At 34.7% G+C, this 12,657-nt stretch overlaps 1 protein-coding gene across 9 annotated transcripts in view; it reads left to right on the forward strand.

Moving 5' to 3' along the window:
• CCDC146 (coiled-coil domain containing 146) overlaps positions 1-12,657 on the forward strand; it is a 70,345-nt gene that overhangs the window by 45,258 nt on the left and 12,430 nt on the right. For 8 of the 9 annotated variants that reach the window (XM_027639567.1, XM_027639571.1, XM_027639565.1 and 5 more), the window contains 9 exons: positions 1,280-1,337; positions 1,894-2,070; positions 2,668-2,741; positions 4,057-4,284; positions 5,202-5,388; positions 8,755-8,850; positions 9,161-9,331; positions 10,697-10,785; positions 10,879-11,043. In XM_027639567.1, coding sequence (XP_027495368.1) covers positions 1,280-1,337; positions 1,894-2,070; positions 2,668-2,741; positions 4,057-4,284; positions 5,202-5,388; positions 8,755-8,850; positions 9,161-9,331; positions 10,697-10,785; positions 10,879-11,043 — 1,245 coding nt within the window. The remainder of the gene's footprint in view (positions 1-1,279; positions 1,338-1,893; positions 2,071-2,667; positions 2,742-4,056; positions 4,285-5,201; positions 5,389-8,754; positions 8,851-9,160; positions 9,332-10,696; positions 10,786-10,878; positions 11,044-12,657) is intronic. The other variant, XM_027639574.1, reaches the window with a different exon arrangement.

A 12,657-nucleotide genomic window follows, 5' to 3' on the forward strand; every position in this document is an offset into this window, starting at 1 on the left:
CAAGTGTTCCAGTGAAGCTTGTCCCCTTCTCTTAATGCTCCCCTGATTTAAAGAGTTATTTATTCTAACTGGCTGCCCTGAGTCTCAGGGAAACCTGAGCAGCACATCCTCCCACTGGAGTTAGAAACACATTTAAGCACACAAGATGATTCTTTGCTATACCTGGGACAGAGGATTTGGTTGTGCCACCAATTCCTCAGCTGCAGTCTTTACTCCTCTACAGCCTGAGACTCAGAAATGTCATTGTACATACGAATTACTCTGCAACAAACTGCCTTCTTTGTTGCCAATCAGTAGCACAATGACTCAGTTAAGTTCAGTTCGGTTGTGATGGCATGCAGACTGCTGTAGCCCATTTACCTCCTATAGGTGCAGAATTGTTCCTGCATGCACTGGGGAGGTACAGACACACCTTCCATGGGGATAATTTTTTGTATTTAGCAGTATTTAACTACCTGCCACCAAGAAGCTCCCTATGTGCATCCAACAATCTTGTTAGTTGAGCTCCCTTTTCGTAGTCACTCCTTCATCTTTCTTAGGGCAGCCTTACTAAAAATACACCCAGAAGATCTAAGAGCTTTCCTATTTCTTCCTTTCCTCATTCTTCATCTCTTCAGCATTTGTCTCTATTGTTGCCTGAAATTAAATTGCAATTTAGTTTTGGATACAGGTTAAGTTCTCTGTGGTTATTCAACTTAGTTTTCTCCCATACCCCTTTGGGGTAGCCTATAACCCCTGCCACTTTTCAGGATTTTTTTTTTTCACAGGATCCTGTTCGGATTTGAGGAGCAATCATTCATAGGAAGAAGAAAGTTTCTCACTAGCAATTGCACTTTCTTGTGACTTTCTTGTGATGTCTTTGTGACTATATATGACCCACCTCCTCTTTCCTTTTGCCTTATTTCCATGTTAAAATTTTGTTTTCTGAGGTTGGGAGAAACTGTGGGTGTAGGGTGCCACTAGTAAAAGGCAAGGGTGAGCGAGGCGTACATGCATCCCTGCAGGAGGTGCTCAGACTAAGAAAAATCTGATTCAAAAATTTACATGTGTGGACTGTAGAGAAAGACTCCATATCTACAACCTGTTTTTCAGGACCCTGAATTACCAGTCAGCAACCTTCCTTTAAGCTGGGACACCTTTCTATTGGCCCTGATGATAATTCACCACTTGTTTTAGTCTAACACAGGACAGGCTTCCATACTTTTTTGCCATTTACTATATTACAGTAATGGGTATTATATTACTAATATATTTAGCTCTTCTTTGATTTTTACTGTAGTTTGCAAGAAGAAAAAAGGCTTCTGGAAGATGAATATGAAAAAATTTCAGAAAAAAAGGTAAGTACAAAACATGAGAAAAACAATGTTTTATATTCTGTTGGCTAATGTATAAAAATAATAGTGAAAATATTTTCACAATGTGTCTCTCTAGAGTTTATTTAAAATATGGAATACAGAGAAAAATAGATTTTAAAAGAAGTAGATTTTATAGGAGAGGATATATTATATAATTCAGTTTTGATAACTTCAGGGCAAGCAATAAATAACTGATTCAGAAAAGATCTGGATTTTTTTGTTTACTAAGAAAATGTTTACTGTATTCAGTAAATGGATACTGCATGTAAAGATAACTGCAGGTTTTGGATTCTAGGATGTGAGCATGAAAAATACATTTGCAGTCATAAATCCTGATGAATATATGTGGTTTTGTTGGAAATAATATTCTGATGGTTATTGATAGAAGAAACACACATCTGGTAATGAAAAATATATTCCATACCTTCACGCAAAAAATGTTGCCATTGTTCAGTGTTGGTGATTCTGTATTATCTCAAGCACGCAAAATGTAAAAAGAAAAATAAAATTAATCTGACCTTTTACTTCATTTTTAAAGAAAGACGATATGAAAATTAAACAGCTGAAAGAAAATTGTGATGAGCTCTGCAAAGAAGTAGATGAGAGGAAAGCAGAAATTGATGCAATAGAAGAAGCTGTTTCATCCAAACAAAAGCTGATATCAGTAGATGAGGAAGAAACAGAAAAGCTTCTGGACATGCAGACTAATTTAAAAGTAATACAAAATTAATTGTGCCTATGTTTATCTCTGTGTGTGCATGGATGTGTATATGATACATATTTTGTCCAATAGTGAATGTTCTTGATGTTGTTTGTCATTCCAAATCCATTATATATGGCATTACATTATATATAAGATCATTTCTCAATAGGCATGAAACATGCTACTGTGCCATATCCTTATTACTCCTTTAGGAAATAATAATAGTCGTGGTTTTGATTAAAAAATGGTTTCTATAAAGACATTTTTGCTATATTGTGTTATTGTAGGCTGCTCAGACTAAAGTTAATACAGATTTATGATGAGAATTAAAAAACATTCCTGGGTTTGCTGCTTTCCTTTCCATGTATAAATAATATTAAAAAATGTATTAATAATATTCAAGCATAATTTTTATCTTGCAGATATAATGAAATTGTAAATATCAATTTTTATTTTCAAAAGTAGCAGCTACAATTCCCTGGGACAAACACAAGTAATTAAAAAACACGTTTCCTACCTATGTTCACAGCAGTTCTAAGTGAGTATTACTGCTATGAAAACTCATCAGTTTTTGAGGCTATTAATCAAACCTTTCTGTTTTGTCACTAGAGTGAGCTAGTTAAGATCCTTGGTGTTCCAAAACAACTTGCAAAAGAAACTGAGAAGATATATCGGAAAAAAATGTATGTTTTTAATAGATAATTCCATATACATAAATATATATGTATGACTTCTTCTAACCCATTTGTTATAGAGATGATTGAGGATAGTTGTTGATTAAGATTAGGATCAACATTTAACAAGGCATCTATTATTCACCTAAAATCCATGCACTGTACTGAAAAATATAGTATATGGAGTGAAACATGGTAAATTTAAGTACAACAAAGAAAGACTTGGAGCAAAGCTTGGTCAAAATTTGCTTAACCATCCTACTGTACTGCATTACTATATATGACACTTAGTAGAAGTTTAGTGGGAAATAATGTTACCGTGTAATCTCACAATTAGGCTTTTTTTACAGTCTCTAGTGCTTAGGGACTGTGTATTAGCTAATCTCTGCTGGGCTCAGTGAAACCAGCAGCTTCCACAGGTGACAGTCTGGCCTGAGCTACATGATCATTCTCCCTTGATACTTCTGTACCAGTCATTGAGTCACAGGTGCTTTGCTGTAAGCTCCTGACGTAAACTGTGGTCTCTAATACTTCAATAGGGAAAATGTAAGCCAGTAGCCAGCCTTTTCTTTCTCTCCCTTGTGGAGCTGGGGTTTTTCTCCCCTGAAGCATGGCATGTGCTGTTTTCTGTAAGTGTAAAATCTAATAAGCACTGTGCAGTTTCAGCCGGGTCACTCACAGATCCCAAAGGTCCAGTTGCCATCTGGATGAATGATGGAGTTTGTACCTTGTTTGTGCACTGAAGTTTTTGTGTCTCCTGCTTCCAGTCCCTATTTTTAATACAGAAGCTGCTATGTTTATTACGTTAAATTTCTTGGATTTCAAACTTGTATGATGGTTTTCTTCTACGTTTTCCTCACTCTTCTGCATAATGTAACTCTGCCATCATAAATCTAAGAAGTTTTCCCTATAGTGTTACAGAGAAGCAATTTTTAAAACCTACATTGTGTAGATTGCTATTAATGAAGTACTTAAATGAATCTTAATACTCACATCACAGAATGAGCTAACCAGAGTTCCCAGTCTTAGGAATAATATTTAGAAGCATCACACCTATGTACCTAGTAATGCTACCAGAAATCAGTTTGCTAGAACTCTTTTTAACACTGTAATGGTGCTAAACTCTCAATTAGTCCCATGCCTAACTGCAATTTTATTGTTGAACTGCACTGCAATTTGAAGCTTTTCACTGTGTGTAGTCTGCTGTCAAACATATAGCCTATATTGTTAGGTGAAATTATTCTGTGTGTCCAATTACATTTTGCCATTTAAATATGCATGTAGAAAAATTAACCCCTACTGCTTTGTTAAAATATATCCACAGTGATGCAGAGAAGAAGAATGAAGCCCTTAATGACGAAATAGGAGAGCTGAGTAGAACCCTGAAAGCCATCGAAAAAAGGACTGAAGAGATTTTACAAGAAAGAGAAGATGTAAAGAAGGAATTGGATAGCAACCAAGTTTTGATAGAAAGCAAAGAACGAGAATGCCTTAGTTTGACAAAATTACTAGAAATTAACACAGAGAAGGAATTAGAGATCCTATCAGCCAGGTTAGAGACATAAGCCATGTAGTATGAGTGAACAATTCCCTGTTCTCAAAAGTCTGTTTCTTTCTTCTGCTGTATTGCTTCTGTTTTCAAATTTTAGGCTGCAACCAGTGCAGACTGGAAATGATCAGATTTGGTTTTGACTTCAGAAATATTTATATAAAAATTTGGAATCTGGAATCTGGCTTGAAGAAAAACGTCCAAAAGCATAAGCATTTGATAAAATCCTGGGAGAGTGAAACTGGATTTTGCCCTGAAAAGGGCAATATTGTAGAAGGTTTCTCTCTTCAGTACAGATATTTTCTTACTTGTGTAGCCCACTGAAAGTAAACTGAAGAAGAAAAGAGTATGTCAGTATTTTCATTTTCAAATGAGGATCATAGATGTCTGCACTCATGAACTCCTGAATTTCAGTGGGGATTGGTTACTCATCTCTTTAATATTCCCTTGAATTATGAGCTTATATATACTTGGTAAAGTAAAATAAACTGTTAGGTTGATGGCAAGCTTCAAAATATTCCTTCTTTGCAGAGGGACATGTATAGTTGTAATCATGGCTGTATGCTCAGTAACAATGCTTTTGCCTTTAAAGTTTTGTATTAAAAGCTTGTGCCTCTTTACATTGAAATATTGCCTCATATTAAAAACTGTGTCTTCTTATATGTGCTAGTTTTCCTGTTCTAAATTTTTTAGCATAGTTAGAACAGACTATGAGACCCCATTGACATAATTAGGAATAATATTGGAATTGATTACATTTATAAAAATGCTACCTTTTTAGGGAATTTTTGTGAGTAGTTTGTGAGTTTATCTTGCTGCTCAGCCATAATAATGAGGTACTCAAAACCCATTAAAATGGCCGTGCCTATTTACATATATGTCTTGGTGAAGTTGCTAAAATTTTGTGTCTATCTCCATAGAGAAATTCTGGAAAACAATTTAAATAAATGTATCTTAGAGAACAAAAAACAACATGATATTCTCACTCAAAAACAAACACAGAAGGAGAGAGAACTGAAAAATTTAAAAGTGTTGGAAGTACAGCTGGGTGCGATTTATGATTCTGTGGAACGAGATAAGGCACAGCATAAAAGACTCAAATCAGAGGTCTGTATGAATGCATTGATCATAAAGATTCTAATTTTTCTTGTAAGAAATCTTTCATGACAGTCCTCAAATCCCTTGACAGTCCTAGAAGAAGGAAGGGGAGAAGACTTATTTCAACTTCCTCATTTCCTCCTTGCATTAGTATTTCACTCATTCCTCTTTCAATATTTCTTTGTTCTTTTCTGTTTTACCTAAGCTTTTGACAATGGTGATTTTAAAGGGAAGTCTCATTCTGCTTATGTATTCAAGGCATTTTCTTTCTTTTCTGCTTCCAGTTCTTTCTTAAAAATTTACTATGCCTATAAATTTTTAATATTCTCTTTCATCACTGGTTCTTCTCTTCTTTCTTTCTTTTTTCTCCTATACTTGCTCTTGCTTAGTCTGAATTGTAAGTCAGTGTTACAAAATTAATCTTGTTTATTTAGGTGAATATTTTTCACGGGACTTGATGTTTCCTGCTTTGACACTGTCCTTGAAATTTTTCTTGGTCTATCTAAGCAATTCAGGGCAGAAAAGTCTTACTTACATCACTTCACTATGAAGTTTTAAAAAATAACTATCTCATATCAAAAGTCATACATACTTAGCTTTGGTATTTAAACAGCATTAATATTACTTGATAATATTTAATATTATTAAACAATATCTTTTTATCTCTCTTGAAATTCCTCCTGAATTCACATGTATTCACCTAGTAATATAAGTTTACCTGCGAGGAGGGAGGAAAGCTCTATAACTACACAACAAAATTTTGGATTGAATTCCCTGAAATAATGTTTATAGGGCTGACTCACATTCCAGACTTTGATCTTAAAGCTTAGCTAAGAGAATCAGCTAAGAGAATCTAGGAGATGGCATTTTTTCTTGTGCTTCTGTTGAAGAAATATTCCTGGAGGGAGAACCACAATTGTAATGCTAAACCACATGTAATGCTAAAATCAAATTCTGTAACTCACCGACAACTGTGATTAGAGTTCACAGTCTGGGGTGAGATTGAAATCCATCCCAGCCCAGTTCCTTCACACTGAAAGGACAAGAACGTTGTATGTGTCTTACAAGTACCATCATCATGAGGAGTAGAGGAAAGGGAATGGCAGGAGAGACAAAAGTGGAATTCTAATCAGTATTTTACTCAAGAAGTTGCAGGATGCTGCCCTAATGCAAACAGGCCACAGCAATGTAGTTGCTTTAGCCCACCCTCCCATGCTTGGTGTTTTCTCTGATTCCTTTCCCAGCTCTTTTAGAAGAGCAAATGTGAAATCATGGCTCTTCTGCAGCATGGTCAGTTCAAAGGCACTACTGCAGTATGGGAGAGTCAAGTGTCAACCCTGATCCTGTTTGGCTTTTGTTATATAGAGGCAATTTTAATGTGTTGGGAGCAGACCTAGTAAAAGTTAAAAAGATATTTTAAGTAGATAAAATTCCTTTAACTACTTAAAACCTCAGATTTACATTTATTCATTGTGATTCCAAGTGAAAAAAAATCACAAGAATCAGTTGCTAGTTTAAATATGTGGTTGCAGAAGCAGCAGTACGGCAGTGTGCTTCCCCAAATTTCTCTTATTTTGAATCATAAGCTAAGTGCAAAATGACTGGTTTTTAGAACAAGGAAATTACAGGAACACTTCCTTCAAATGTGTTTTTCTTCTTAGTAAGTTGTGAAAGGTCAGCTATTGCTAAATGCCGATGTTCTGTGTGAAAGAGAACTGCAGCTCTGGCCATCACCAGCCTGGAGCAGAACTGCTGCTCCACTCCATGCGTGCCTTTCCTTCAGTCAGGCCAATGCAGAGACAGCCAGAAGTGCCTAAATTTAGCCATGTCTTATGTGAACAAAAGTCCTTAATGGATTAAAGATGTTTATATGAGCTTTTAACTTAAACACAGCAGAAGTGGTAACTAATATAGGCTCCAAAGAAAAGCTGGTTTTGCTCCCACAACAAGAGTGAAAATCACTTTCTTAGGACAGGTTTTATTGACCTTTTAGTAAACCTAAGTCAAATCAAATCTCTGAGCTGGCAGCTGCAACCAAATTAACTGCACAGTTTGGCCTTTACTGTGCTCTTGTTTCCCTTTCACTTAATGCAAATGAATGTTTAATTTTACGGTGTTATCACAGAAGTTAAAATCACAAATGCAAAACATCTACTTATCAGTATTGATTTATAGTGTTTTGAACTCTAACATCTGGTTGAGATCTGAGGAAGATATCTTTGAATATCTTCCAGATGTGTTGTTAAATGTGATTTCTATCCCACCCATATGAATTACAGACTTGCAATTAGAATCACGGAATCATAGAATAATTTGTGTTGGAAGAGATCTTTAAAGGTCATTTATTTCAAACCCCTGCAATAAGCAGGGACACCTTCATCTAGATCAGGTTGCTCTGAGATCAGTCCAACCTGGCCTTGAATGTTTCCAGGGATGAGGCATCTGCCACCTCTCAGGACAACCTGTGCCAGTGTTTCACCACCCTCATTGTACAAAACTTCTTTCTTCCTTATGTCTAATCTAAACCAACACTCTTTTATTTTAAAACTATTACCCCTTGTCCTATCACAATAGGCCCTGCTAAAAAGTTTGTCCCCATCAATTAGATAGGTAACATATGCCTGCATATGCTGTGTTTATTTCTTACTTGCTTATAACCATAAAGAATTTTTAAGTGAATTTAGTCACAGTGAGGTCAATACAACCTTTTGTCTTACGGGTTATATCATACAAGTAGTTGTAGTGAGATTGTTCACATATATTTTAGTCAGAGGTAGTTTCTAACTTATTCCTTCACATAATTTTAATATCTGATTGAATAAAGAAATTTTCCCATAATGTTTATGAAAAAATAGTACATAAATATTTGTGTTGTTAGTTTTGACTTTCTAGAGCCTAAGGAAAATCCCACTTTAATAATGAAAAGAAAAAATATGACATCCAATCTACATAGATGTGAAATACTGACTGTACTAAAGTCAGTGGTAGATCTATTTTTTTCCTTCGGTAGGGTCAGAATTTCATTCTGAAAATCCTTCGTTAATTTAGAAGGTGACATTTTTACATAGTTTCTTTTTGTGATTATTGTTTTCTTTTAATGACAGTTTAGTTGCTGAAAAACATAAGCCTTCTAAATTCATTCCTTAAACTGGGTTTTGCGAAGTTTAGTGTTCACAGTTCTTAAAAGGAAAATTTAAGAAACTTTGAAAAGTTGCTGATGAACTATACTCAATGAAGCACTCTTGGACTAGCTATTGTAATAAGAAAGAAAATTAATTTCTTAATTTGAGTAACTACTTCAAATAGAGTCTCTGCAGTTTACATTTTCCTCATTTTTTGTTTGCATCATTCAGTGAGCGTGGTTTATTTTTCTAGGTAGAAACTAAAGCAAGAAATAATGAAGCATTATTAGAAAGACGACGAGAAGTGCAGGAGGAAATTGAAATGATCAAGAGACGTTTGGCTGAACAGGTGCTGAGTTCTGCTTTCTCACATTTTTTTGCTGTAACAGTTGGTTTTCTAACATGAGATTAAAGGAACTGCTTGAAGGAAAAATAATGGGAGTTTCTAGCTGCAGCTTTCTGATGAGAAAATGGGATAGTATTTGTTCAAAGACCATTTGTTTGTCATTTAAAAAAAAATTGAAAAAAATATTTATGTTTTTAAATCCATATAGTTTGTATATTTTTTTACTTTGCAGATAAGCCCAAAGTATTTTCAACTTTGGGTTTGCCAACACTGATGCATTGATGCATAAGGAATTAAATTTAATTTTCTCTAGGCAATGATCTCAGATATGGATGCCCACATGTTAGAAGAATGCATTGCTAAAGAACGCTTGCTTTTCAAAGAGCAGGAAAAACGCAGAACTGAGTTATCCCAGCTTATACATCTGACTTCTCTCAGAGCTGATGAGAGGCAACTGAAATCCAGGGATGTTCAGAAAGCCAAGGTAAAAAATTATATATTTGGAAAATTTCTCAAAATTAAAGACTGATATAGGGAGAAATTAAATTACTAATGAGGGGAGCCTTATTTTCATTTCCCACTCTAGCTTTGAAATTCCATCAGAACACAGGAAGCTTACACAATACTGTGGTGTTTCATTGGCAATTCGTGGTGCAGTGCTGCAGTTTATTAAAATATCACTCCACAATTGAAACAAGGTATTTGAAAAAACATTTTCTTTCAAGCCTATAGAATAAAATGAACAATTTGAAAGAAAGAGGCAGAAAAGCAGATAACCTCACCCAAGATTCTCAGAAGTACAACTGTGTGTTTTATTTTACAAATATATGGACATTAGGAAAAAACCAGAACACTACTCATTCCAAGGAGAAGCAGAAATCTTTATTTTCCTGTTAAATTTCAAGGCATAAGTAATTATATTGATTTAGAGAAAGCAAAGGGAAAGAGAAGTTTTACTATGATTAGTCATTTTGTTTGCTGCCTGCATTTTTATTAATTTGTTTTTATTATAATATCATGTCTGTGGTGTGATGTCACACACTATTTACTAAATACGAAATTACTATATGGGAACCAACTATTTATGTTCCAAAATGTATGTCTGTGTTCAGATAAATTAGCTAAGCCACCCTTCTAGCACCTTGGGAATCTTTGACTGCCTATAAAAATAGAATAAACAAACATGTCAGGTTTTGTACCTTCAATAAAAATCAGTCTATAAACAGGTTAAAAAAAAAATAAAACAATACAAATTCAGGAACACACAGACGTGCCCAAAGGTGCAACCCGTCATCCACCAGCTTTCCCTAATACCAATCTCCTCCACTGGTAAGTGGGAGGGGAGAAAAGGCCTATCCATTGAATGTTAATGGCCCAGGCTATTGAGGACTGAACACAACTGAAATCAAAAGGTCCAGAGCCTTAACAGAATGCACATGTACCATTCTGCTCAATCATCAGTGATTACTTAAAAGTTAGGATTGAGTAAAAAAGAAATTTTATTTGTAAACATACAATTCCGTAATGCATATGATAAATAATGATACAGGGATGGAATTGACAGGCTGCTTAGTAGAAACAGCAGAACTCCAGATTCAGGGGACCAAGCATTTAAGATGCAGCATCAAATTATCTACAGTAGTAACAGTCATTATCAGTTTAATATAGATGGGAAAATGGTGCTCTTTGATGTCATTTTAATAAAAATATTTCATTATCATTAGAAAAAGTTCCTATAATTATCTCCGTTCACTGTATTTTCCTCATCTAAGAGCTGTTCTAAGTAATCTCTTTGAAGACATTTCTTTGCTATATCTAAAGTGCTCACTAAATTCTATTTAAATTTCAGATCCAACTCCAAAGTCTTATTAAAGAATTAAAAAGAAGGAATGTTGAAATAAAAGTCTATAAAAAGAGGAGAAGAGATATTCAAAACCAGTAAGAAAATAATAACAATACATCAAATACATTATCCATGTAATGTATGCATAAAATTCTAATAATTATTTTTTACATGTGTCATTTCTTCAGACTCCAAGGATTTGCTAAAATGTGTGATTTTATCCAAATTGAAAGGGATAAATGTATACAATTGGTGCGTGGTGCTCAGTGGAAAGCAAGGGAAGCTGGAAATCGAGTAAAATTCCTAGAAAATACAATAGAAAATTTAAGGAATACTCTTATAGCCAAGGAAAGGTGAGTTTAAAGTAAGCTGTAGTTCACAATTATAGAAATGTAAGATTAGAAAACATCTTAGGAGAGAATCTAGTCTGTCTTCAATTATGCCTATATTATCCTTGATAGTTATTATCCTAATTTTTAAAACCTGATTAAAACAAAGGCATTTAGCAATATCCCAACACAATCTATTCGAATTTCTTATCCCCCTAAGACTTCACAACTGCCTTGGGCATCACTGCATGGGAAGAAACACTCTTGAAGTTTGTCTGGCTACTCCCTCACTTTCCCATTCTTTGAAGGCATAAATTTTCATTGCATTTCCTTTATATCACAGTTCTTAGATCTATTAATGTTTGCATTATCATGCTGTTCCATTCAATATGAAGAATACTGTTGTACTCATACTTGCTGTCCTTAGAGAAAAAGAGGTCTGGCACATATGATTCCACAATGAAGTTGTGCATGGTATATTAAATGAGTCATAGCCAGTAATGTGGCTGTCTAATTATTGAATTAGAACAAATGGGGTTTCTTGGTTCAAACTCACATGGAGTTTATTAGATAACATTTATTTCAGATGAAACAAAATGTGGCTTCAATTTCCAAGCAATCTTAGACAAAATGAAAGGTTACATTCACAACAAAGAGATGAGGCAGAATAACTGGTGTTTGTGACTCTGTTTTTCCCTAGACCATTATTTATTGGAGATATCTTGTTGCCATCTTTTTGTAATCCTAGTGATGATATTCTGCAATATAGACAGAATTACAATGTCTTGGCAATTAATATTTGGGCAAGTAGGGAGATAGTGAGTAGCCAGCTGTGTAAACAAAACAGGACAACAAAAACTGAGTAGTTTAAAAATAACTTGATTTTCCCAAAACTTTGTTATTTGGTACCAAAAATTGCACAGTCAGATCAAAGAATACACTAACAGTGTAATCTCTTAGTAGTTTGATTTCAAAGTCATGCTGGAGGTAGCTGTAAAAGAAGTGGAATTTCAATGATTGAAGTGATTTTGTCAAGGTGTACAAGCTGACGTTTTGTGGTAAAATTTTTGAGACCTTAGCAGTTGATAAAAGAAGGGGAAAAAAGGCTAAGACAGATAAATATTGTATAGATATCACAAATATATAATTATTATAGATGACCCTACTCAATATAGATCCAACCGATATTTTGCTCTCTACAAGCCTGGATTTAAAACTAGCAAGAGGTACTGAATTCTCAGTAATCCTCTTGCCTATGAAAAATATTTTTGATCCCAGTAACAGACTTTAATATCGGTATCACTGACTTCACTGCAGCTTATACCATTTGGAGGACAGAATATTGGTCCAAATAAGACAAAAAATTTTCAGAAAATATTAAAAGCACATTGCATTTCTGCAATACTGTCATGCTTTCGGTCTGAAACTTGATTTACAGAAGTTTAATTCAAGTCAGTAATTCCCTGTGGTACTCAAAGCATTATAGATGTGGGGGAAACGAACCAGAAAGCAGCTCCCTGCTCTGGATACAGCAATTCAGAAATTTAATGGTGGAGCCTAGGAGGGGAGGATATTTCATCTGCAGGCCTGTATTTCAACAGGAGACTATGTTTCTCCTTTCACTACCTCTTTTGTATG

Source organism: Corapipo altera, unplaced genomic scaffold (genome assembly GCF_003945725.1).
Source record: "Corapipo altera isolate COAL_440 unplaced genomic scaffold, ASM394572v1 1b, whole genome shotgun sequence".
Taxonomy (NCBI): domain Eukaryota; kingdom Metazoa; phylum Chordata; class Aves; order Passeriformes; family Pipridae; genus Corapipo; species Corapipo altera.